The sequence below is a fragment of the Salvelinus namaycush genome, chromosome 3 (genome assembly GCF_016432855.1).
Source record: "Salvelinus namaycush isolate Seneca chromosome 3, SaNama_1.0, whole genome shotgun sequence".
Taxonomy (NCBI): domain Eukaryota; kingdom Metazoa; phylum Chordata; class Actinopteri; order Salmoniformes; family Salmonidae; genus Salvelinus; species Salvelinus namaycush.
Genome location: NC_052309.1, coordinates 86,508,036 through 86,535,262, shown reverse-complemented (window position 1 = coordinate 86,535,262; position 27,227 = coordinate 86,508,036). Strand labels below are relative to the sequence as shown.

At 43.2% G+C, this 27,227-nt stretch overlaps 2 protein-coding genes across 2 annotated transcripts; both read right to left on the bottom strand.

Annotated features, from left to right (window-relative positions):
* Positions 1 to 7,897: 7,897 nt before the first annotated feature.
* Positions 7,898 to 16,148, bottom strand: pycr1a (pyrroline-5-carboxylate reductase 1a). The gene is made up of 8 exons (XM_038986583.1): positions 16,042 to 16,148; positions 15,595 to 15,680; positions 14,648 to 14,718; positions 14,209 to 14,388; positions 11,479 to 11,700; positions 10,795 to 10,887; positions 9,986 to 10,149; positions 7,898 to 9,209 (listed from the first exon to the last, which is right to left on the bottom strand). Exons 2-8 carry the CDS (start codon positions 15,659 to 15,661, stop codon positions 9,044 to 9,046), a joined length of 963 nt encoding a protein of 320 aa, XP_038842511.1. The 5' UTR covers positions 15,662 to 15,680; positions 16,042 to 16,148; the 3' UTR covers positions 7,898 to 9,043.
* Positions 16,149 to 21,157: 5,009 nt separating this feature from the next.
* On the bottom strand, positions 21,158 to 22,081 carry LOC120044094 (myeloid-associated differentiation marker-like protein 2). Its single transcript, XM_038988683.1, has one exon. It carries the CDS (start codon positions 22,079 to 22,081, stop codon positions 21,158 to 21,160), a length of 924 nt encoding a protein of 307 aa, XP_038844611.1.
* Positions 22,082 to 27,227: the final 5,146 nt, after the last annotated feature.

The window sequence follows — 27,227 nt, the reverse complement described above, 5'->3', positions numbered from 1 at the left end:
TCAAAAAACAGCTACATGTAACACAAATTAACCACCATTACCTAAAATAAGGACATCAGTATTAGATTAGCCTATATACCACCAAATCATCCCATGTACATCCCATGTCCAAAGCATATTGGCTAACATTATTCAAGCAACATAAAAACCTATACAGCAGTGATTGACAGTGCTGGATTATATTTTCTGAAACAAAAGGCATTCACTACAGAACGGCGGGTTTAATCTAAATGTGACCCAGTTTAACATTACTTGACATGGCGAATAGCAAAGCAGGCTGAAAACAGTGTGGATTCTTTATGTATGAAATACATTTTGGTCAATATAATAGTAACAGGATAAAGCACACAAAGAAATCATATTAAATTACTTTTTTTTTAATAGTATTCTTAGAATACTAGATTTTAGAATTGTATGATAGCACACTTGACTGCTTGCTGATGGATCCTAAAGAGAGCATTGCAATAGAGAAATCTGATCCATTTCTCCTCATCAGAATGCATTGCAGCCAGAGAACAAGGCAAATTGGATGATTTATGCTCATCCCCATCATTCCACGAGCAACAAGAGGACTGCAAATCAACACTTGACCATTTCACTACACATAATCTCTAGGATGACGACAGACGGCTCGCTGATAAATATCATCCATCCTTATCCGCCCAGACCTTTGTCCGCTGGTGGGGCCATGTTTCGGGTGGTTTCCTTCTCAGACGTCCAAATACATAATTGTGATGATTCAGCAACGTGATAAAAATTCCTAGATGGCATTTATCTACGAACATCAAACAAAACGTACAATGTGTAAGGTTAGCTATCCTGTTGTGTAAACACTGAACATTGACAGCGGAGTCTTGATAAGACATCGCGGGTGGTGACAACGTAACCATTGGCTAAATGACTTCGGCAGGTGAACCAGTTTGCTAACCTCTACCGCCATCGAACACGATTGGAAATGCCAAGCAATCGACTGTTGAGCAATGCAAACTTGCAGCTATCAATCACTAAGCTGTGCACATATAGATATTGTATCACAAAATACTGTCGAGTCCTTGTTTTATCGTGCTGATTTATGTCACAAATTAAGCCACCAACCTGATCGCGCTCCGACAACCGTTGCTTCGGCTCGCGCTTCCCTCAGCTCTGCAAGGCACGCTCGCACAGATATGAAGCAGCAGGTTTGAACAGCTCCAGACCCAGTTACAGTATGTGCATGACTAGGCAAACTACAAGAAGCTAAATAAGCAGTTGGATTGCAGGCTATCCATTTAGCAGAGGCCACCTATATCTGGTTACACATTTATTTCTCGACAACCGCCAAGCTGTCACTACTACACTACACCACTGCTTGCGCGTGACTAAATACCAGTATATGTGTAGTAGCCTACAGACTCCCGCCTGCTGAACAAGCAAGGGAATCCCCATACTCAGCTAGTTAGGAATTTCAAGATACGCTTTTTTGGGGGGACAAATTCTAGGATAACAAGAGTTGAGACGTATACTAGAATAAATTACTTGATAATAAATTACTTGATAGTGAGCTGAGCTCAGCCAGCTGCTGGAAACCTGAGAAATTAGTTTACAGGCTGGCTAGCTAGTTACAGCATAGAAGACACGCATTGAGCAAGCAACGCTCAGCATATCGGAGGTAATGGAATGCACGCACACTCAGCATAACAACAAATATCGCTTTTCAACTCACCAAACTTGATGTTTTTCTATAGTTCTTAACGTCCTCTATAGTGTAATAAAAAGGCCAACTTGAATGTAGCTGCTACAATTGTGACTGACAGACAAGCGCATATGTTTTAAATCCCACTCGTGCTCTCCTTGTTGATTCCTTTCTCTACATTCCCTTGTATCGCGGAGCCAGGCGTCATGTTTGGTCACGTGGGTTCATTCATGAAGTATCAACAGAAGGACACTAAAAATCATATTTGTCATGTGCGCAATCTCTTGCATGATGTTGCAACGCATCTGTAAAAAGGAAAAAAGAGCTTGTTGTAACGCAAATGGTTGATTTTGCAAATATGGACACTTTTGGATGTTAAATGTTTTTGAAAACAAAACCTCTTGAAACTTATTTTTATCTATCTGAATTTTTTCTTTACTCTGTCCGCAAACAAGATCTAATAGTGGATGAGACCATACTATTTAAGAATATAAAGATTTGTATCGGTTTCTCCAAATACCTGAGTTACAACGTCATAACATGTGCTATTTTAGTTGGAAAGGAAATTACCGAAATTGTGCCTATATACCGTTGAAGTCGGAAGTTTACATGCACCTTAGCCAAATACATTTAAACTCAGTTTTTCACAATTCCTGACATTTAATCATAGTAAAAATGTCCTGTCTTAGGTCAGTTAGAATCACAACTTTATTTTAAGAATGTGACATGTCAGAATAATAGCAGAGAGAATGATTTATTTCAGCTTTTATTTCTTTCATCACATTCCCAGTGGGTCAGAAGTTTACATACACTCAATTAGTATTTGGTAGCATTGCCTTTAAATTGTTGAACTTGGGTCAAACGTTTCAGGTAGCCTTCCACAAGCTTCCCACCATAAGTTGGGTGAATTTTGGCCCATTCCTCCTGACAGAGCTGGTGTAACTGAGTCAGGTTTCTAGGCCTCCTTGCTCACACACACTTGTTCAGTTCTTCCAACAAATATTCTATAGGATTGAGTTCAGGGCTTTGTGATGGCCACTCCAATACCTTGACTTTGTTGTCCTTAAGCCATTTTACCACAACTTTGGAAGTATGCTTGGGGTAACTGTCCATTTGCGACCAAGCTTTAACTTCCTGACTGATGTCTTGCTTCAATATATCCACATAATTTTCCTTCGTCATGATGCCATCTATTTTGTGAAGTGCACCAGTCCGTCCTGCAGCAAAGCACCCCCACAACATGATGCTGCCAACCCCGTGATTCACGGTTGGGATGGTGTTCTTCGGCTTGCAAGCATCCCCCTTTTTCCTCCACACATAACGATGGCCATTATAGCCAAACAGTTCTATTTTTGTTTCATCAGACCAGAGAACATTTCTCCAAAAAGTACGATCTTTGTACCCATGTGCAGTTGCAAACCGTAGTCTGGCTTTTTTTATGGGAGTTTTGGAGCAGTGGCTTCTTCCTTGCTGAGCGGCCTTTCAGGTTATGTCGATATAGGACTCATTTTACTGTGGATATAGATACTTTTGTACCTGTTTCCTCCAGCATCTTCACAAGGTCCTTTGCTGTTGTTCTGGGATTGATTTGCACTTTTTGCACCAAAGTACGTTCATCTCTAGGAGACAGAACGTGTCTCCTTCCTGAGTGGTATGACGGCTGCGTGGTCCCATGGTGTTTATACTTGCGTACTATTGTTTGTACAGATGAACGTGGTATCTTCAGGTGTTTGGAAATTGCTCCCAAGGATGAACTAGACTTGTGGAGGTCTTGGCTGATTTCTTTTGATTTTCCCATGATGTCAAGCAAAGAGGCACTGAGTTTGAAGGTAGGCCTTGAAATACATCCACAGGTACACCTCCAATTGACTCAAATTATGTCAATTTGCCTGTCAGAAGCTTCTAAAGCCATGACATAATTTTCTGGAATTTTCCAAGCTGTTTAAAGGCACAGTCAACTTAGTGTATGTAAACTTCTGACCGACTGGAATTGTTATACAGTGAATTATAAGTAAAATAATCTGTCTGTAAACAATTTTTGGAAACAATTTCATGCACAAAGTAGATGTCCTAACCGACTTGCCAAAACTCTCGTTTTTTTAATAAGAAACTTGTGGAGTGGTTGAAAAACAAGTTTTAATGACTCCAACCTAAGTGTATGTAAACTTCAGACTTCAACTGTATATATAACCTTTCACATTAATTACATTTTCTTTCTTTTTACTCAGAAACATGTATTTACCACATCAAAATCTTCACATTTTACATTGTTCTTAAGATAATTCCTAAAATAATCATTTAAGGTTCACATATGGGAAAGTCAACAATATCAATTAAAATTTAATACACCTTTACCTCAAAAATATGTACGGTGATGCTAATGACTTAGCATTGTGGTAATAAATAAAGGTTTTTAAAAAAATGTTTTAAATGACAGTGTGGTGGAAATGACATTTCATATAAAACTGATGAAAAATACCATTAAACATTTGAATGTCACAGTTGTACATGTTTAATTTTATTGAAGATATAGAACAGACCATTCGTTCCAAATCATCCCAAAGGTGTTCGATGGGGTTGAGGTCAGGGTATTGTGCAGGCCAGTCAAGTTCTTATACACAGATCTCAACAAACCATTTCTGTATGGATCTCGCTTTGTGAACAGGGGCATTGTCATGCTGAAACAGGAAAGGGCCTTCACCAAAAATGTTATTGCAAAGTTTGAAGCACAGAATTGTCTACAATATCATTGTACGCTGTAGCGTTAAGATTTCCCTTCACTGAAACTAAGGGGCCTAGCCCAAACCATGAAAAACAGCCCCAGACCATTATTCCTCCTCCACCAAACTTCACAGTTGGCACTCTACATTGGGGCAGATTTCTTTCATCGGACTGTCAAATGGTGAAGCGTGATTCATCTCTCCAGAGAACGCATTTCCACTGCTCCAGAGTCCAATGGCAGCGAGCTTTACGCCACTCCAGCCATCACTTGGCATTGCAAATGGTGATCTTATGCTTGCTACATGCTTCAGCACTCGGAGATCCCATTCTGTGAGCGTGTGTGGCCTACCTCTTCGCGGCTGAGCCATTGTTGCTCCTAGACATTTCCACTTCATAATAACAGCACGTACAGTTGACCGGGGCAGCTCTAGCAGGGCAGAAATTTGACAAACTGACTTATGCACCCTATGACAGTGCTAAGTTGAAGGTCACTGAGCTCCTCAGTACAGGCCATTCTACTGCCAATGTTTGTCTATGGAGATTGCATGGCTGTGTGTTTGATTTTATACACCTTTTAGCAACGGGTGTTGCTGAAATTGCCAAATCCTCACAACATGATGCTGTCACCACCATGCTTCGCCGTAGGGATGGGGCCAGGTTTCCCCCAAATGTGACGCTTGGCCTTCAGGCCAAAGAGTTAAATCTTGGTTTCATCAGAACAGAGAATCTTGTTTCTCATGGTCTGAGAGTCTTTAGGTGCCTTTTGGCAAACTCCAAGCGGGTTGTCATGTGCCTTTTACTGAGGATTGGTTGCAGAGATGGTTGTCCTTCTGGAAGGTTCTCCCATCTCCACAGAGGAACTCTAGAGCTCTGTCAGAGTGACCAATCAGGTTCTTGGTAACCTCCCTGACCAAGGCCCTTCTCCCCAGATTGCTCAGTTTGGCCAGGCAGCCAGCTCTAGAAAGAGTCTTGGTGGTTCCAAACTTTTTTCATTTAAGATTTTTTTAAACATTTTTTTACCAGGTAAGTTGACTGAGAACACGTTCTCATTTGCAGCAACGGCCTGGGGAATAGTTACAGGGGAGAGGAGGGGGATGAATGAGCCAATTGTAGGTGACCGTGATGGTTGAGGGCCAGATTGGGAATTTAGCCAGGACACCGGGGTTAACACCCCTACTCTTACGATAAGTTCCATGGGATCTTTTAATGACCTCAGAGAGTCAGGACACCCGTTTTAACGTCCCATCCGAGAGTCAGGCACCCTACACAGAGCAGTGTCCCCAATCACTGCCCTGGGGCATTGGGATCTTTGTTTAGACCAGAGGAAAGAGTGCCTCCTACTGGCCCTCCAACACCACTTCCAGCAGCATCTGGTCTCCCATCCAGGGCCTGACCAGGACCAACCCTGCTTAGCTTCAGAAGCAAGCCAGCAGTGGTATGCAGGGTGGTATGCTGCTGGCATCTGAATGATGGAGGCTACTGTGTTCTTGGGGACCGTCAATGATGCAGAAATGTTTTGGTACCCTTCCCCAGATCTGTGCCTCAACACAAATCTGTCTCAACACTCGACAGACAATTCCTTCAACCTCACGGCTTGGTTTTTGCTCTGACATGCACTATCAACTGTGGGATATAGACGCACGTGTGTACCTTTCCAAATCATGTCCAATCAATTGAATTGACCACAGGTGGACTTCAAGTTGTAGAAACATCTCAAGGATAATCAATGGAAACAGGATGCACCTGAGCTCAATTTCGAGTCTCATAGCAAAGGGTCTGAATACTTACATAAATAAGTTATTTCTGTTTTTATTTATTTGCAAAAATGTCTAAAAAACTGTTTTTTGCTTTGTCATTGTGGGGTATTGTGTGTAGATTGCTGAAATTATTTTTTTTTAATCCATTTTAGAAGGCTGTAAATTAACAAAATGTGGTTAAAGTAAAGGGGTCAGAATACTTTCTGAAGACACTGTATATAGTTTCCATTTATTTGACTCTTTTTTTAAACAGGTGCATTAAATATTTTCTAATTATCAAGACTTTTGTAAGTGTAATGCATAGTAGAATGTCAAAAGCCTGGGTGTGAGACAGGACAAAAACTGTGCAAAACAGTGAATTCCAGACATAAAATGCTTTATAAAATAAAAAATAATATTGAAAGCTGAAAGAAAAAGTTTAGGTTATAGTCTCTGGATGTGAAGAAGAAGAAAAAATCTAAATTAACATTTTATCTTAATCTAACCCTGGGACACAAAAAGCCCAGTATTTGCAAAATCACCCATACATGCATACAGGCTACAGAAAAATAGTTTAAATATTTAATTAATCATGAAAGTTCTGGAAATAAGGTTTAATAAAACAGATCTAGACTTTACACATTTTGTTCACAAAATATATAAACTCTTACACGTTCAGCATATTCATGTATTTCACTTTGTATAGGCCTAATAGTACCACTTCCACCTTGTAACAGTGATATGCCAGTCAAATATGTAAAAGGGCTGAACGTAAAATGTCTTATGTAAAATACTGTAGTCTACCTACTCTGTATGTGTAACAATGATTGCTACCATCTTGAACAAGTCTCTAACACAAAGGAGATTTGTTTGTGTGTAGCAAGTTTGTGTGTAACAAGTCTATCTTGCAAAGGAGATTTATCTACACTGAACAAAAATATAAAAACATATAAAAACAACATGTAAAGTGTTTCATGAACTGAAAAAAAAACAATCCCAGAAATGTTCCATATGCACAAAAAAGCTTTTTTCTCTCAAATGTTGTGCAAACATTTGTTTACATCCTGTTAGTGAACATTTCTCCTTTGCCAAGATAATCCCTCCACCTGACAGGTGTGATATATCAAGAAGCTGATTAAACAGCATGATCATTATACAGGTGTACCTTGTGCTGGGGACAAAAGGCCACTAAAATGTAGTTGTCACACAACACAATGCCACAGATGTTTCAAGTTTGAGAGAGCTGCAAATTGGCATGCTGACTGCAGGAATGTGCACCAGAGCTGTTGCCAGAGAATTTAATGTTAATTTCTCTACTGTTTTAGAGAATTTGGCAGTACATCCAACCTGCCTCACAACTGCAGACCATGTGTATGGCGTCTTGTGGGCGAGTGGTTTGCTGATGTCATCATTGTGAACAGTGCCCCATGGTGGCGACCCTGGTTATGGTATGGTTAAGCATAAGCTACGAACAACAAACACAATTGCATTTTATCGATGGCAATTTGAACAAACAAAAATAACATGAGATCCTGAGGCCCATTTTTATTAAGGTATCTTTGTCAAACAGATGCATATCTGTATTCCCAGTCATTTAAAATCCATAGATTAGGGCCTAATGAATTTATTTCAATTGACTGATTTCCTCATATGAACTGTAACTCTGTAAAATCTTTGAAATTGTCGCATGTTCCGTTTATATTTTTGTTCAGTATAGATAGATATCTATATGTGTGTAACTTTTGTAACATTAATGACTGCTACTATCTTGAACAAGTCTATTTTATAGAAGATATACATCAACAAGACAAACCTGGATAAAGAAAGGTTCAATAGAATTACCATTTTGTTGTGGTTTCCAAGTGTGTCTAAACAGTGTTGCTCCTTCTACAAAATAAAAAACAACGTTTTCCCTCCCTCAGTCAGGCTAAAATTATTAATATACTAAAGCTGTAATATAATCTCTCAATCAAGCAAAGAAAATAGCCAGAAAATGAAGAGATAAACAACAACAGAAAACGGGGACCTTTGCTGTTTAGCAAGACAGACCAAAATAGTTCCAGTAAGACTGTACATAATGTGTGACCTAACAATCTGTCTAACGGAACATATAGGCACACATTCTATTAAACAGAAGCTATAGATAGCTAAGCACATAAGACATCCAACTCCACATCTGTCTCTGTGTTTCTACTGAAAGGGAGTGGGCGGCAGGTAACCTAGAGGTTAAGTACGTTCGGACAGTAACCGATAGATACCTGGTTCGAGTTCCGAGCCGACTAGGTGAAAAATCTGTTCACGTGCCCTTGAGCAAGCCACTTGACCATAATTGCTCTTGTAAGTCACTCTGGATAAGAGTGTCTGTTAAATGGCTAAAAGGTCAAGGAATTGTGACCTGTTGCTCATCACCATGTTGGTCCATCTTAACTGTCTAGTGTCGTCTTCTTCCCCGGTCATCTACCTCTTTTCTCCTTCATCTGCACTGATATGACAACACTGGACAGGTGAAAGCCATAATGCCTATTAGGAACTTGCTTTTACCTGTCCAGATGTTTCTAGTCAGTGAATATGGAAGGAGACCAGGAGAAGTGTCCCTTCACCCTACATCCTCTATTGCTGCTCTAAGTTTATCCTCATGTTTACGAAGCTGCCATTTATGACCCTCCTCCTCTCAGCTGGCATGCTATAACCATAACACATTTTTTAGGGTTGAAATAATACGTTCAGGTATGTTTCATTCTTTTGAGGGTCTCTACCTGGGGCGTAATCACTAGGAAGCAAACAGACCGAAACAGGGAGGAACTACCTGAACTTGTCCGCTAAGAAACATGTTTTTGTTGCAAAATGTTTTGATATGGTCTGCAATGCACTAATGAATACACCGCTGTTCTGTGATCAGAGCCACTCAGTTCAATTACTTCTTATGCCTGGGGTTGCTGCTGTTGAACAGGCTGATCCCAGATCCCGTCCGGACGCCCACCCCTGTTCCCACCCCTGGCTGCTGCAGAACCTTGTCCAGCGTAGTCTTCTTGATGGCCGCAGGAGAGATCTTCTCCTGGTCAGCCAAGAACTGGAGCTCCCTGATTGAAAGAAACAAAATAAATGTACATTACCTTTTACTCTTAACAGAGGCTGTTATCCCGAGTGACCTCAAGTCAAATATTCACACACTGACACTCCCGTTTGAGGCACATTATTTAAAAGAGATGGGACTTTGCTCATGGAGTGTGTCTACTATCTGTTAGTTACAAAAAGTTCAGACATATGCATCTAGCACCCTCTGCTGTCTAAACAATAGCAACCAGCCATACAACAGAGCACTATGACACAGATATTAAACACAAACATTCAAATTATTATTATTTTTACACAAAACATATAGGTCTGGTTTCCTGAACCCAGTTTTAGACCAGTCCTGGACTAAAAGCACACTCAATGGAGAATCTCCAATAAAAGTGCTTGTAGGCTGGTTGAATCTGGGTTCGGGACCCATAGCCTAACCGACATCAGTGCTACATCGGTATTATGTGGTTTTATGGAAAAGCCACATTTTGTTAAATGCTATGTCCAGAGACCTACTGGCCTCACCATACCACCAGCCAGGGCTTATCCACAAAGATCCAACATATTGAATGTTGCAGATAGAAATGTAACAGACTTGACATACTTCTTTATTCTTCACGACAGGGGATCATGTCTACTCTACCACGCAGATTTCTATCTGCACATTCCGGTTTGATTTCCAGGACACAGACTTAGCCTAGTCCTTGACTAAAAAGCATTTTCTATGGAGATTTTCCATTGGAAGTGCTTTTTAGTCCAGGAAACTGTCCCTCTAAAGTGGTGCCCAGCCTACCTGGTCCTGATGCAGGAGGCCTCTACAGCATTGATGAGCAGGGCGCGGAAGCCCCCACTCTCCATGACGTGCAGGGCATGAATGGTGGCGCCCCCTGGGGAGCAAACGTTGTCCTTCAGCTGGCCAGGGTGCTGCTCCGAGTCCAACAGCATTTTGGCTGCTCCCTATGGGAAAGACAAAATAGAGACATGAACATACTGTGGTGAATTTGGGCGTAGCCTCAAACGGGGAAGTGGAACCCGGGTCCCTGTGAGCGACAGTAACACATCTTAACCGTTACACCAAGAGATCCGAACCCATTGACGAGGTTGTTAGGTATACCAAGGTTGCTTCAATACGGTACACTCTACAGTCAAGCAAACGTTTGCAGGGCTCATGGTTGTAAGATGTCAAACTCAAGAGAATAATTCTCCACATTTTCACTCAGATGCAATAGATTTCTTTCAAAATGTTTCCAGATCAAAATCTGTAGTATAATAAAAAAAGAAAACATTCACAAGCAGTTCTCAAAAGAGATTTCTGACTGAGATTATATTCAGGGCTTGCCTGATTGCTAGTCTCTGTTCAGCGTTTACATTCCCCTCATTGTACTCTGTGTCATTTGCCAAAGATAGCTGTGGGAGTTATCGAATCAGGATCAAATCCTCTGATCTCCTCAAGCTCATTAATGATAGAATGTTCATATTTGAAGAAAGACCACTCTTTGGCAAATGACACGGTGTACAAGGAGTGTAATGTTACAGAGACTGGTACCAAGACTAATTCAGGGCTAGACGTTCATAGAGAATGCATGTAGATGATGTTCTCACCAGCAGGGCCTGTGCTCCAAGCCGTATAGCCAGTCTCCTGGGCAGACCCATTTTCACCCCCCCGTCAGCAAGCGCTTCCACAGCTGTAAATGCCTGTAGGGAGACAAAGACGAACACGCACTTATCATATGCACACTCATCACGTGTGTAAAACACAGTTCAAAATGGGCTCTGGAGATTATACAAGAGAGAAAAGAGTTAACAGAAATGACTAGCCAGCCAGTAGTTAAAGCAGGCATAGTAGGCGTTCTCCTAGGAGCTAGGCAAGGTCCACTTCTTATAACCAATTCATTGCATGGATGATCATGAAAATAATGAGCTAAAATAGTTTTACAACCCAAAGGTATGGTTGTAGCCCACTGGGCTAGCCTAGGCATTAGCATGAGGAGCTAGTCTTCTGGTGTCAGGAGAGGTCAGTCATCCCACAAGCAGGGTTCACTGAACCACCTCAGTTACAGTGGCAGACATACAAAGCACAATTTAAAATAAGCACATCAGAGTTATCTTGTTGCAGGTGTGTGGGTATAATGTGGTATCTTAAAATAAAGGAGAAACCTGCACACTACTCCTGCTCGTACTGTATCACTTTTAATCACAGTTTATTCAAGCATGTCGGCCTCTTGGCCGTCAGAGCTTTTGTGATAGTCAATGTAAAATACAAACTACAATAACGTAACCACTCACATAGGCGGGTCCACTGCCACTGAGTCCGGTGACGGCATCGATCAGGTCCTCCTCCACCTCCGTGCAGTAGCCCACACTGGCCATCAGCTGCTCCAGCAGCCTCCCGTCCTCTAGCTCGGCGTGGGTACCCGTGGCGTAGACCGTGGCTCCCTCCCGAACCACCACTGGGGTGTTGGTCATGCATCGCATCACCTTGGGGAACGGGCGGTACTGGAGCAGCTTCTGCAAAGGGCAGGGGGAGAATAACACAGAAGTTAAGATTACTTGATAGAAACATGAGGAAAAGCTTCATGAAAGCGGTCTCTGCAGTGACACTTCGTTTACGTTTTTTTTAACTTGCAATGACTTGGATATGTGGTTGTGTGGGGGCCAACCCAGATACAAGTATGTGGACACCACTTCAAATTAGTGAATTTGGCTATTTCAGCCACACCCGTTGCTGACAGGTGTATAACATCGAGCACACAGCCATGCAATCTCCATAGACAGACATTGGCAGTAGAATGGCGCGTACAGTCCTTTCCAACAAGTCAGTTCGTCAAATTTCTGCCCTCCTAGAGTTGCCCCGGTCAACTGAAAGTGCTGTTATTGTGAAGTGGAACCGCCTAGAAGCAACAATGGCTCAGCCGCAAAGTGGTAGGCCACACAAGCTCATAGAACGGGACCACCGAGTGCTGAAGCGAGTAGCGTATAAAAATCCTCTGTCCTCGGTTGCAACACTCACTAACGAGTTCCAAACTGCCTCTGGAAGAAACGTCAGAACAAGAACTGTTCGACGGGAGCTTCATGAACTGGGTTTCCATGGCCGAGCAGCCGCACACAAGCCTAAGATCACCATGCGCAATGCCAAGCGTCGACTGGAGTGGTTTAAAGCTCGCAGCCATTGGACTCTGGAGCAGTGGAGATGCGTTCTCTGGAGTGATGCATCACGCTTCACCATCTGGCAGACAAATCTGTGGGGGAAATCAACTCCATATTAATGCTCATGATTTTGGAATGAGATGTTCGACGAGCAGGTGCCCACATACTTTTGGACATGTAGTGTATATCCTTACTCATCTTTTCTTACAATCACATCATAAATAACCTGCCTAATGACTCACAACTTCAACATGTTCTAAAAGTAGGCAAGTGTTTTCCATCATTCTCTGTGCCCCAGATTACACAGGACACAGAATTCTCAGAGGCCTCATCTCGTGACAATCCAACCTTGAACGGTCTCAAACTGCTGAATCTCACGCTATGTACCGAAAGTAGCAGATGTCTCACTGTTACCATGTTCAATTGAAAGTTGTATCAGGTTCAAATCAACCAACGTCTGTAATGATGCATGTACACAGCATTCAGAATGACTATATAATGTTGACACTCAGAAGAATCATTTGCCTTTGAGCCATGCCTTTTCAGCCATCTTGCTTTTGGCCTTTTTCACATGACCACTTGTCACCGAAAGCTCTGTATTAAAACATTTACTTCCACCAGATCCTAGAAGTCTAGTCTCCTCTTTTACCTTTTCAAAGTCAACTTACTACTGCAGAATTACAGCTTACGGTTGTTTTTAACCTACCACTCGCACACTGACTGGAAACTGCTCTGGATAAGAGCGTCTGCTAACGGACTAAAATGTAATGTAAATGTCACTAAGACAAGGGTTAAGTTAACAACAAATACCACTGAGCTACGGTATTGAAGGTACATTTTTGTTTAGAAGTAGTGTATTAGGCACATCCCGTAACTTGCAGGTGCAGCATACAAAAGTAAAAGACAATATAGAAAGATAACATACCCACAAACAGTTGAACGCTTCCTCAGTTTTATTGTGCAACGTTTTGAACCAAGACCTTTCTGGCATTACAAAAAGCTTGATTTTGCTGTTTTGTGGTCTGGTTCTCTCAAATATCACAGTATGAATTTATCCTGATTCTCTATTTGTCAGTCTCTTGTGAGAGCGCATGACTGTTCAACAGATTGCAGTGTGTGGCAGCTTTCCCAGTATCAGAACAGAGGGCTGAGGTATTTTCAGCGGGAACAGAATGGAAGGGCGATTCATGTTGTAGCAGCCGGAAGTTGCTATGTCCTAGGGCTATGTGAGACCAGAGCACGGTAGTGACTGAGGGGGCAGGGAGAGAATCTCAATGGCATTCCATTGATTTATTGCGTCCTCTCACCTCCTTCAATTGAGATTCTCCCAGGGAGAGGAGAGGGACTTCTGACCTCATCCAATGGGTTTTGAGGACGACGAGAGAGGACGCGAGGAATCAAGGAAATGCAATTTAGATTCTGGAACTGGAAGCCTCAGGTTAGGCTATAACAGAGGGCTGTAGCTTCATTGATCTGACAGGATGTAACAAGTTATTTCAAAGCAGGATTCCACCAGAATGCTTTCACCTATCCAATCACATCAGGGGCTTGTTCAATAGGCACCAATCGTAAGAAAACCAGTGAGATACTCATCCAATAAGAAATATACATTTCAGTTCTGTTGCAAAACGTTCTATTCTGTGCGCTAATGAACACAACCCAGATCCGTAGTTCAGTACTGAGAGAGAAAGTGAGAGACAAAGCACTAGCTAAAGTCAACTTTAATTGGATTTCTCAGTATGAATCTATCCTGATGTTGTATTTTTGTCACTTTTCCGTTTTCTGTTGCAAAACATTTCTAAAGATCTGTAAATCAGTAGAGAGAGAAAGCTCTAGCTACAGTCGACTTTCTCTGGACTCCAAACTGACCTTCTCAATGGAGCTGATGGTGACACCGGCTGCACAGGACACAATGAGGTGGCGGTCCTCAATGTCCGGTCCGATCTCATCCAACACGAAGGGGATGATGTGTGGTTTGACAGCCAGAAACAGAACGTCACTCTTGTTCACCACCTCCTTGTTGCTGGTTGTGAGATTGACACCCATTTTCTGTGTAGAAGAGCACAGACAGTGTTGATCATTACCCCTCAGTATGATAGCATTTCTAAAATATAATTGAAATGAGCAAATGTATTATTCTGTGCCTTTTTCTCGCTCTGTCTTTCTTTCTCTATGTATCTCGCTTGTGTGTGTGTGGGATTTCATTTGAGTGTAGCCGATGCGAGATGGTAATAGATATGCTGTAACTGAGGAAACTTATTCCCACAAAACATCCAGCGCACCCCAATGACTGATGCATTCTACTCACCCGCAGTCCTGACACTGTGGGAAGATCTGTGTCTGGGGAGCTGGCAGTAATCCTCTGGGTGGCAATGACACCTGCAGGGATGGGAGAGGGGAAAATCAACTGGAATACCCTGTTGGCTGTGTTTTGGACACTGGTGACCAGCCTTTGCCGTGTTCTGGACACTGGTGTAATCTAAAAATGAAATATTTGTATACAACTAAAACAAAACTAAAAACTAGCAAATTAGGCCTGAAAACGAACAAATGATAATAACCTTGGATCGGTGTGGTCAGACCAGCTTAACCAAGACCATGGTGGCCCAGCTTGGTCACCAGCATAAGATGGTATGTGTCCGAAACACAGCGAAGGCTGGTCACCAGCAAAACCATCTCTTGACCATGCTGGTAAACCAGCATAACCAGCTCAACCATGCCAGTCAGACCAACTTGACCAGCACCAGACCAGCTAAACATTTGGGCTGGTCTACACTGTTTTTTCAGCAGGGCACTGAAGTGGTTAACACAGAATACATTTCAATCATGAAATCACTATACATTAATTTGGGGTTCGAACTTCATATATGACAATATAGAATGGCTCATGCTCCTCAAAGCATAGCCAGCAGACCGGACCCTCTTGCTTACAGCCTTAATAGGGTCGGACAGCATTCCTGTGTATATTAAGACACTGTGGAGCCAGCTAGGACCTCAATCCAGGGATGAGAAATGCACTGTCCTCCGAATTGTCCTGTTATCCCAACGGTTACACAGAGGAGAAGATTGAACGACTGCTCATAGGAACATTCAGAGTAAAAATTTGTTTCTGGATTGTGGTATGTTTTCCCGAGCCATATCTCGCTCCAGCTCTGCAGTGTCTTAATATACACATGAATGCTGTCCGACCTTAGTGCAGCTGTAAGCAAGTGGGTCGGATCTGCCAGGTACTAAAAGCAATGCTTAGATGGTTACCTGCAGCGCTGAATCCCTTCACCAAAGCATGGGCCAACTGACCCGCTCCGATGAACCCCACGCTCATTCTGAAGTTTCTGATGTTGCTGTGAAGGCAAATCAAATCAAATGTATTTATAAAGCCCTTCTTACATCAGCTGATATCTCAAAGTGCTGTACAGAAACCCAGCCTAAAACCCCAAACAGAAAGCATTTCAGGTGTAGATGTAGAAGGCAAAGGACACTGGTAATATCAAGAGACACACAGGTATATGCCATTCACATAACCTGTCCACCCGCCTTGTGTAAACAACAAAGAATATGTACCATTTACAGTAAACCGTAGTTACTTCCTGATAACAAATGGAATCACAACACATGCAGTTATGACACAGTTGAAGCAATGCCGACAGCTGCCTGCAACGAAGTAACGTTAGCCTAAATATTTCACAGACGATTCAAACTTACGGATGTTGCGACGATGTATAAGTTGTTTCCTTTTCCAATGTTGCCGCCAAACATATAATTCAACAGTTACAGTTGTAACCGCGTTAACATAGTTTCCACCCCAAAAACCGACTATGATAATGACATGCAAAGTGACCAATAGACTGAGAGAGTCGCTAAACGTCTAACCAATGCCGGTGGCAGCATTCATTTATTGTGCAGTTATGGGTGGGCTCTGTAAACTGTGTACAGCCAGTTGCATCAGCCTTGCAAGTAGTGCGTGGAGAAGAAACCTCTAGGTTACGTTCCAGATCATGCCCTTCTAGTGTCTGAAACCCGGAAGAGCATTCATTATTACAGAATAAAAGCGCTGTTCTTTTATTTACTGCCTTAACACATCGATTTGTTAGTGATAACATGTACTATCAAGGTATTTGCTTCTCTATTTCAGGACACTAATCCTAAAAGGCAGAGGCCTGTTATAATTCACTCATACATTAGGGAATTGTAATGTTGAGATGGTGTTTTCACAATTTATACGGTAGCCTAGTACCAGCTTTGTTTTGGGTGTCAGTTGAGGACAGGTGAGGACAGAACAGTTTGAACAGAGCCATCATGGTTTCTTGGCCCCCATTAATCCTAGTCCATTCTTCATTTAAAGTGCATTTTAGTCCAGTAAACCAGTCCATACCTCACAGGCTATAATGCTATAAAAATGTAAGATCACAGATCCTCTGACAGAGCAGCATTTTGTGTCAGAAACAAAATCTTATATATCTGATTGACTAGATGCATCAGTAATGTTCATGCCTATTACTAGCTAGTCTGCAGCCTACTGTTCATGAAGGGAGAGACAAGGGGAGAGAGATTATTACTAGCTAGTCTGCAGCCTACTGTTCATGAAGGGAGAGACAAGGGGACAGAGATTATTACTAGCTAGTCTGCAGCCTACTGTTCATGAAGGGAGAGACAAGGGGAGAGAGACTATTACTAGCTAGTCTGCAGCCTACTGTTCATGAAGGGAGAGACAAGGGGAGAGAGATTATTACTAGCTAGTCTGCAGCCTACTGTTCATGAAGGGAGAGACAAGGGGAGAGAGATTATTACTAGCTAGTCTGCAGCCTACTGTTCATGAAGGGAGAGACAAGGGGAGAGAGACTATTACTAGCTAGTCTGCAGCCTACTGTTCATGAAGGGAGAGACAAGGGGAGAGAGATTATTACTAGCTAGTCTGCAGCCTACTGTTCATGAAGGGAGAGACAAGGGGAGAGAGATTATTACTAGCTAGTCTGCAGCCTACTGTTCATGAAGGGAGAGACAAGGGGAGAGAGACTATTACTAGCTAGTCTGCAGCCTACTGTTCATGAAGGGAGAGACAAGGGGAGAGAGATTATTACTAGCTAGTCTGCAGCCTACTGTTCATGAAGGGAGAGACAAGGGGACAGAGATTATTACTAGCTAGTCTGCAGCCTACTGTTCATGAAGGGAGAGACAAGGGGAGAGAGATTATTACTAGCTAGTCTGCAGCCTACTGTTCATGAAGGGAGAGACAAGGGGAGAGAGATTATTACTAGCTAGTCTGCAGCCTACTGTTCATGAAGGGAGAGACAAGGGGACAGAGATTATTACTAGCTAGTCTGCAGCCTACTGTTCATGAAGGGAGAGACAAGGGGAGAGAGATTATTACTAGCTAGTCTGCAGCCTACTGTTCATGAAGGGAGAGACAAGGGGAGAGAGATTATTACTAGCTAGTCTGCAGCCTACTGTTCATGAAGGGAGAGACAAGGGGAGATAGATTATTACTAGCTAGTCTGCAGCCTACTGTTCATGAAGGGAGAGACAAGGGGAGAGAGATTATTACTAGCTAGTCTGCAGCCTACTGTTCATGAAGGGAGAGACAAGGGGACAGAGATTATTACTAGCTAGTCTGCAGCCTACTGTTCATGAAGGGAGAGACAAGGGGAGAGAGATTATTACTAGCTAGTCTGCAGCCTACTGTTCATGAAGGGAGAGACAAGGGGAGAGAGATTATTACTAGCTAGTCTGCAGCCTACTGTTCATGAAGGGAGAGACAAGGGGAGAGAGATTATTACTAGCTAGTCTGCAGCCTACTGTTCATGAAGGGAGAGACAAGGGGAGAGAGATTATTACTAGCTAGTCTGCAGCCTACTGTTCATGAAGGGAGAGACAAGGGGAGAGAGATGAACAGGAGCACAGACTAAACAATCTGTTCATTTTAATGACATTTTGAATATTCACAAGTGTCAGAACTTTTCTATCGGCTTAAATCATTGAGTACATCGCATGGTTGTCATTACAATACAGTGTTCAGGGATGTTTTGCAGTGCAGACTTCACATATCAAAAAGTGGTAGCTGTACATATGCAGTCAATTCCATAACCCCCCCCCACACACACACACACACACACACACACATACACACACACACTCACACATACTGTATATTACCAATTTCGTATTGACAGTTGATACACTGAACATTCAGCTCATAATGAATCTACACACTGACTGAACTTGGACTAAAACAAGAGGAGTTGAAGATGAAACATGCAGTTGGGTTTTAGTATAAACACCAAAAGTACTCAATGATGGAAAGCCAATTCAACACACTACACATTACACTTTTTATATTATTCATTATTAGAAAAAACATCTTAGTTAAGATAAAAGTTTCTTGAAACACAATAAATAAAACAGACTATTTCAAGACATGAAAACAACCCAATGATGATTTACGACGTCCTTCAATACATAATGGGCGACATGTTTATAGTACAAAAGCAAAGTACAAAAATGACCATGAACCTCGTTATAATCTTGAAAATGTTTTTCAACAATGTGCATTATTAGTAGGCGACTACATTTGATTGATTGCTCGGTTTACTAAACCTTATAAATAATAGCTTCTTTATAATGCAGATTGTAGAGGAAAAGTTTCAGTTTAAATCACACTGCCAGATTATGAGGTTACACATTTCTTTCGCATTTAGCACATCGCTGTTGCACTACGAAAATGTCTCCCAACATGTTCAAAGCTCTGAATTAAACCAATGTACTGCACCATAAGACAAAGTGCCTACAACAGTACTGGCCCTTGTCTCAGGTTTCTCTTAGAGATTATAATACTGATAATAATGTTAAGACATAACACTGATGTTAAGAAAGACACAGCACTGATGTTAAGTAAGACATAACACTGATGTTAACAACACTGATGTTAAGAAAGACATAACACTGATGTTAAGACATAACACTGATGTTAAGAAAGACATAACACTGATGTTAACAACACTGATGTTAAGAAAGACATAACACTGATGTTAAGACATAACACTGATGTTAAGAAAGACACAACACTGATGTTAAGAAAGACACAATCCTGATGTTAAGAAAGACACAACCCTGATGTTAAGAAAGACACAACACTGATGTTAAGAAAGACACAACACTGATGTTAAGAAAGACACAACACTGATGTTAAGAAAGACATAACACTGATGTTAAGAAAGACACAACACTGATGTTAAGAAAGACACAACACTGATGTTAAGAAAGACACAACACTGATGTTAAGAAAGACACAACACTGATGTTAAGAAAGACACAACACTGATGTTAAGAAAGACACAACACTGATGTTAAGAAAGACACAACACTGATGTTAAGAAAGACATAACACTGATGTTAAGAAAGACATAACACTGATGTTAAGAAAGACATAACACTGATGTTAAGAAAGACATAACACTGATGTTAAGAAAGACATAACACTGATGTTAAGAAAGACATAACACTGATGTTAAGAACACTGATGTTAAGAAAGACGTAACACTGATGTTAAGAAAGACACAACACTGATGTTAAGAAAGACACAACACTGATGTTAAGAAAGACACAACACTGATGTTAAGAAAGACACAACACTGATGTTAAGAAAGACATAACACTGATGTTAAGAAAGACACAACACTGATGTTAAGAAAGACACAACACTGATGTTAAGAAAGACACAACACTGATGTTAAGAAAGACACAACACTGATGTTAAGAAAGACATAACACTGATGTTAAGAAAGACATAACACTGATGTTAAGAAAGACATAACACTGATGTTAAGACACAACACTGATGTTAAGAAAGACATAACACTGATGTTAACAACACTGATGTTAAGAAAGACGTAACACTGATGTTAAGAAAGACACAACACTGATGTTAAGAAAGACACAACACTGATGTTAAGAAAGACACAACACTGATGTTAAGAAAGACACAACAAGGCACAAAGCCATAACATCATTGAGGCGATATGTAATCTGTAGTTGGCATGGGGCATTCAGAGACACTTGAGTGGAGATGCTGTGTGTCATTTCCAGTGTGGTCTCTGTCTGTCTCTGAGGGCCAGGGGTGCAACTCAAAAGTCTATACCCTCTATTCCTCGTATCCCCTCTCCACGCCTCCTCACAACGTCAGAGCGAGGCAGAAGTCCATTCAAATATCGTATCTCCTCTTGTCTTCTCCAATGCTCTCCTCCTTTACCTCGTACGCCGTGTCCAATGAGGAACCGAGGAAAAAACTTTTGAGATTCACCCCAGGAGGGAGGAGGGTAGAGGGGTCCCCAGGAGTGAGGAGGGTAGAGGGGTCCCCAGGAGTGAGGAGGGGTCCTCAGGCATCAGAGTGGAGTGAGGAGGGTGGAGGGGTCCTCAGGCAGCAGAGTGGAGCGAGGAAAGTGGGAAGGGGCCTCAAGTAGCAGAGTGGAGTGAGGAGGATGGAGGGGTCCTCAAGCAGCGAAGTGGAGTGAGGAGGGTGGAGGGGTCCTCAAGCAGCGGAGTGGAGTGAGGAGAGTGGAGGGGTCCTCAAGCAGCGGAGTGGAGTGAGGAGGGTGGAGGGGTCCTCAAGCAGCGGAGTGGAGTGAGGAGGGTGGAGGGGTCCCCAAGCAGCGGAGTGGAGTGAGGAGGGTGGAGGGGTCCTCAAGCAGCGGAGTGGAGTGAGGAGGGTGGAGGGGTCCTCAAGCAGCGGAGTGGAGGGTGGAGGGGTCCTCAAGCAGCGGAGTGGAGTGAGGAGGGTGGAGGGGTCCTCAAGCAGCGGAGTGGAGTGAAGAGGGAGGAGGGGTCCTCAAGCAGCAGAGTGGGAGACAAAGCGGATCCTCTGGGAGTAGATTAGGTCGCTGAAGTACAGCACCATGTTGACATGGGTGAACACCGCCACCACCAGCTTGCTGTCCCAGGGACAGTTCTCCCAGGGACAGCCGTCGGGGCGACCCGGCGTGCCATACTTCCTGTCGAAGCTAAAGATGGGCCACACCAGGGCTGCGCTCAGGTACAGCAGCGTCGCCAGGAACGTGTAGATGATCACGAAGCGGTCGAAGGGGAAGCGCAGGGGCAGAGCCGAGGCTTTTCCCGACACGGTCACAGCGATCACGACCACGGTGATGGAGAAGCACAGGCTGTAGACCACCACACAGTAATGAGTGGGGATGTGGCGGTTGTACTCGCTGCCGTTGGCCAGTGCCCCGAATATAATGCAGGCCACGAAGGCCTGGACCACCTTGAGCATGCCTGACATGGTGGCCATGTAGCCCACCACATGGCCGGGTTTGGCCCGGGTCAGGAACACCTCAGCCGCGTAGGCGAAGCAGCAGAAACTGGAGCACACGGTGACAGCGATGCGGTAGTTGCGCACCTCGCAGCCCCCGTCAGACTTGGAGCACTGGGAGCGCAGGAAGTAGACGGGGTAGACGACGGAGGCGGCGACATACATGAGTGTGGCGAGCATGGCGAACGCCACGGTGAGGTTGTCCCAGGAGATGGGCATGCAGCAGGGGAGGCGTGTCACATCCATGGTGAACACCAGCAGGGTCATGGCGAAGCAGAAGCACCACACAAACATGCAGTAGATACCATAGGCGTGGTTGTATCCGGCGCTGTGGGCCACCAGGGCTATGATGGTGCAGCCCAGGAGGAGCTGGAGCATACGGGCCGCTCCTAGAGGAGACAGCACCGCCGCCTTGTTCAGGTAGTGTCCGCCTTGGGAGTCCATGGTCACACCTCCTGTCCCCTAATTGCCAAAAGCTGTCTGGGTGTCTCTTCTTCCCAATGATGACTCCAGGCAGCCTCCTTTCCTTCAGGTTAGGTGTCGTTGCTGTCTGGGTCTGGGTGTCACTTACACTCAACAATGCCCCCAGGCAGCCTCCTTCCTATGCCTCCAGTTGGCCTCCTTCCTATGCCTCCAGTTGGCCTCCTTCCTATGCCCCCAGGCAGCCTCCTTCCTATGCCTTCAGACAGCCTCCTTCCTATGTCTTCAGACAGCCTCCTTCCTATGCCTCCAGTTGGCCTCCTTCCTATGCCTCCAGTTGGCCTCCTTCCTATGCCTCCAGACAGCCTCCTTCCTATGCCTCCAGTTGGCCTCCTTCCTATGCCTCCAGTTGGCCTCCTTCCTATGCCTCCAGTTGGCCTCCTTCCTATGCCTCCAGACAGCCTCCTTCCTATGCCTCCAGACAGCCTCCTTCCTATGCCTTCAGACAGCCTCCTTCCTATGCCTTCAGACAGCCTCCTTCCTATGCCTCCAGACAGCCTCCTTCCTATGCCTTCAGACAGCCTCCTTCCTATGCCTCCAGACAGCCTCCCTCCCTTCAAGCTGGGTGTCCTTGGCCTGACTCTCCCCCTTTCTCTCTCTCTGTGTGGGGACCTCGCCCTTTGCCTGGCTCTTTTTATAGACAGGTCTAATTACAAATCTCTCTCTATGTTTCCCTGCATGCACCTTGTAATTACTGCAGTGTGTTGGAGATCAGGTTACAGTCGGCCACAATGGTGTTCAACTTACAACGCAGTCAGAGCCTTGAGCAGTGCTGATTTCATCTTCCCTGTCAACAGTTTAGCAATTTTGGATTCTCAAATAACATCAAAGCTTGTAACTTCTTTGCTTCTCTAACGGTAATAATTGAATGTTGATCCAAGTGATCTGTCTAGTTTCTTACAGATGCTTGTATCAATAATCACAGATCGAGATAAAGTCACAGATCGAGATAAAGTCACAGATTGAGATTGACGGTGGCCAGATATAACATTACCCTTGTGTTTTAACTGAAAAGTCCAACTCAGTCACAAAGGGTCTTGTTGTTCACTTCTCCTTCAGGTTATGGAAGAGCAACAAGTTCCTCGCTCCCAACACGTCACTCCAGAGATCCAGAGCCCAACAATCCATCAACAGGCTCATCCAAACGCAGTACAGTTACATGGACATGGGGGAGTGCTCCAATAATAACCCACTATAGAACGGGGGGGTTAGGTTGTTGTTCTGGTTGTAGTCCTGTGTCCCATGCGGGCAGCTGTACTAGGCTTGTCAATGTCCAATACTGATCAGCTCTGTCCTTGTAATCCTTCCACTGCCAGGACCTAAGCTCCCTGGAAAAGTCCTCCTCACTGTCTGATCTCTGTCTCGTGTCCCTCTTTCTCCCTCTCTTCTTCTCTCTCTCCCTCCCTCTCTCTTTCTCTCTCTCCCTCTCACCCTCTCTCTCCTGATGTGTTCTCTCTCTCTCTCTCTCTCTCACACACACCACACACACACACACACACACACACACACACACACACACACACACACACACACACACACACACACACACACACACACACACACACACACACACACACACACACACACACACACCCACCCTCTCTCTCCTATATGACAGTATGTGCCCCATAGGCTGCCAGGGCAAGTTATTTAAATGACTGCTCTGCCCAGCCCAGGGTTATGGGCCAGGCCGGGTCTATAAATAGGGGACTATATTCCACAGAGGAATGGGGTGGGAGCCCACATGTCCAGGTCCGCCCCCGTCAGGCACCAGCGTGGGGAGTCGTGTTTCTGGGACAGAGGGAACTTACTTAGAGTCAGACTCTCTCTCTCTCTTTCTCATTCTCTCTCATTCTCTCTCTCTTTCTCTCGTTCTCTCTATCTCTCTCTATCATGCTCTGTCTCTCACCGGGAGACTGCCTGGCATTTATCCCCAATGTAATGACAGGGGAAAGAGCCCAAGACAGCCATTTGGGCCAGCAGTTATATACAGGTCCTAGGGATGATTATACACGAGATACTAGTAGCTACCAGCTTTGAGCTTTATGTGAGTAAAATGGAGGCTTTAACTAATTACCAGTTTGGGGAAACACTGAAGCAGGTTAATATTCAAAAGATTTTGAGTCGAGTTTTGAGTTTGAGTTTCATGTGACAATCAAGGTATAGTAACTAATTGAAATGAATTTGTAAATAAAATAAAAGCCTGATAAGATGTTGAGTTTCTACATTTTAATAATTTAGCAGACACTTGGCCAGAGCTATGTTTAAGTGCATTTAAAATAAGGTAGATAGGGAAAGTAAAACCTTCTTCAAAATAGACGCTATCTACAATATCAGTTTCTACCCTAATACATATGTGCGTGTACTGTGTGAGTCAAGGAGTCCACTATTGGTACTGTAGATTGAGGCAGAATGGCGAAGACAACAAGGAGTCCACTATTGGTACTGTAGATTGAGGCAGAATGGCGAAGACAACAAGGAGTCCACTATTGGTACTGTAGATTGAGGCAGAATGGAGAAGACAACAAGGAGTCCACTATTGGTACTGTAGATTGAGGCAGAATGGCGAAGACAACAAGGAGTCCACTATTGGTACTGTAGATTGAGGCAGAATGGCGAAGACAACAAGGAGTCCACTATTGGTACTGTAGATTGAGGCAGAATGGCGAAGACAACAAGGAGTCCACTATTGGTACTGTAGATTGAGGCAGAATGGTGAAGACAACAAGGAGTCCACTATTGGTACTGTAGATTGAGGCAGAATGGAGAAGACAACAAGGAGTCCACTATTGGTACTGTAGATTGAGGCAGAATGGTGAAGACATCAAAAAGACAACAAGGAGTCCACTATTGGTACTGTAGATTGAGGCAGAATGGCGAAGACAACAAGGAGTCCACTATTGGTACTGTAGATTGAGGCAGAATGGCGAAGACAACAAGGAGTCCACTATTGGTACTGTAGATTGAGGCAGAATGGCGAAGACAACAAGGAGTCCACTATTGGTACTGTAGATTGAGGCAGAATGGTGAAGACATCAAAAAGACAACAAGGAGTCCACTATTGGTACTGTAGATTGAGGCAGAATGGCGAAGACAACAAAAAGACAACAAGGAAACATTTATTTTGAACTAATTGTAATTTGTCCTTTCGTTAGTCTGATACAAAGACATGCAATCAACACAAAGAGAAAAAAAACAGCAATGTATTTACAATTTACAAAGAATCACTTCTCTGTGAATATAGCACTTATAAATATGATTTACATAACAAAATAAATATGTAAATTTCCAATGTAGCTTGAATTGTCTCTGTTAAAAAATATGTTACAGAACAAAATGACAATGACTAATACCTTTCCTTCTCTGGTGTCTGCTGAAAGAGGTCCTTTAAAACATAGTTTATACGACTTAACATTGAGCATTACAGTACATACAACATTATCATTATATTAAAAAGTGATTTTCTATTAAAAATATAAAGAAAAGGAGTTACAATAGTGAACACTTAAAAATAACCTATACAAACACTCAGACAAAAATAATCCAGTATGTGATATTCTTCTCCATTTGAATGGAAATTGCATTGATTCTACAGTTTGTTGTTCAACCAAGCCCATCTAATATGTAGTTCACCTTCTGATGCAATGATATACTGTATGCATGGAAACTGTCATGGCGGACTAAAAAGGAGTATAGCTGATGATTCTGTTGAGAGGTAAAGAGGACTACATGCATTGGCACTGTGGAATAGATGAACTATTGGTGGGCCTGTGTGAGTGACCTACAGAACCTGGAGTCATGCAGTTTTTGTTTCATTTTCAGATACTTTGAGTGTTTGTTTGAGCCTGCGTGGAGGAGTGCTAGATGGGGAGGGTGAGTGGCTTGCACTTTTGGGACTATTCTATTGTTTCCATTGTGCCAGACATGCTAAATCAAGGTCCACCAGCACTGAGACCCATCTGAGCAGCACAAATCAGGGAGAGTGCTGTAGAACTGTAGACTGGCACGGTGTGGACATGAGATCCTACTTTATGGTCAATCATAGAAACAGAATTCCTCTAGAATACATCTACCTATATGTCTACCTGTGTCAAGGTAAGGACTGTAGTTACCTGTATAATGGACTCTTCTCTACCACAACCATCTGAATCGTCATTTCTTTAGTTGAAAGCCCCATGAGAAACCTTTGTTTGAACTTTCATGATGTTCCTCCAATTGCCAATAGGTGGCACCCAATCACTACCTTTGGTGGTTGTGTCAAAGTTCTCATTGGTCCTCATACAATTCCTGCGGTTTTCAAATGAACCTGAACATGTATTGCTACAGATCATTATATAAAGGTTCATTCCGGTCTCGCAATCTGACTGGTCAATTCCGGGTTGCAGCCGTGATGTTATGCCTTTATGATACTGTATCAATCTATAGAGTAACAAACTGTCAGCCAGCTGGTGATTTGTTTAATGTGTTGCCTAGCATCACATTAAGAACAGTCTGATGTTGTTGTTACAGTGTGCTGTGGTGATGATCAGGGGTGAGAGCTGGGTTGCTGCATTCTTCCTTTCTCATCCTCCCTCTCTCTTTCCACTCTTTTCCCATCCCTCCACTGCCTTGGAGATGAGACGGGGGTAAATACTGACCCTGTTCAGGAGGGTGCACGGGTTACAGAACGTTCAGATAGATATGTGTTGTGTAGAGTAGATGTGATATCTGGCAAGTTCCTATTGGGAATCGTGCCTGATCTATTCGTTCCATTTCTATCTGTAACATTCTGAACGTTTCACCTCACTGAATAATCCACAGTTGTTTCCATGTTATTTGTGCATCCCAAATGGCACCCTAGTGCCTGGTGGCACCCTAGTGCCTGGTCAAAAGTAGTGCACTATATAGGGAATAGGGTGGCATTTGGGAAGCAGTCACTGCCTCCTTAGAGAAGGACTACTTGTCCAGTGCTTTCCACACCTTTAATGTGTGTGTGCCTGTTCTTGACTTGAGGAGAAAATACTGTGGTAGAAGAGACCCACAGTTAGACAGACTTAAACATTGTGTTTACTTCATATACTTTACATAGACTCCTTTAAAAAACTTCCTTAAGTCATTGCTGCCTTTTTTA

Excerpts from the sequence above, each read along its gene's own strand:
- pycr1a (XM_038986583.1), bottom strand. The coding sequence starts at position 15,661 with ATGAGCGTGGGGTTCATCGGAGCGGGTCAGTTGGCCCATGCTTTGGTG. Across the intron at positions 14,719-15,594 it reads GAAGGGATTCAGCGCTGCAG|GTGTCATTGCCACCCAGAGG; the intron begins GTAACCATCTAA and ends CCATCCCTGCAG. Across the intron at positions 10,150-10,794 it reads TTGGAGCACAGGCCCTGCTG|GGAGCAGCCAAAATGCTGTT; the intron begins GTGAGAACATCA and ends TCTTTCCCATAG.
- LOC120044094 (XM_038988683.1), bottom strand. The coding sequence starts at position 22,081 with ATGGACTCCCAAGGCGGACACTACCTGAACAAGGCGGCGGTGCTGTCT.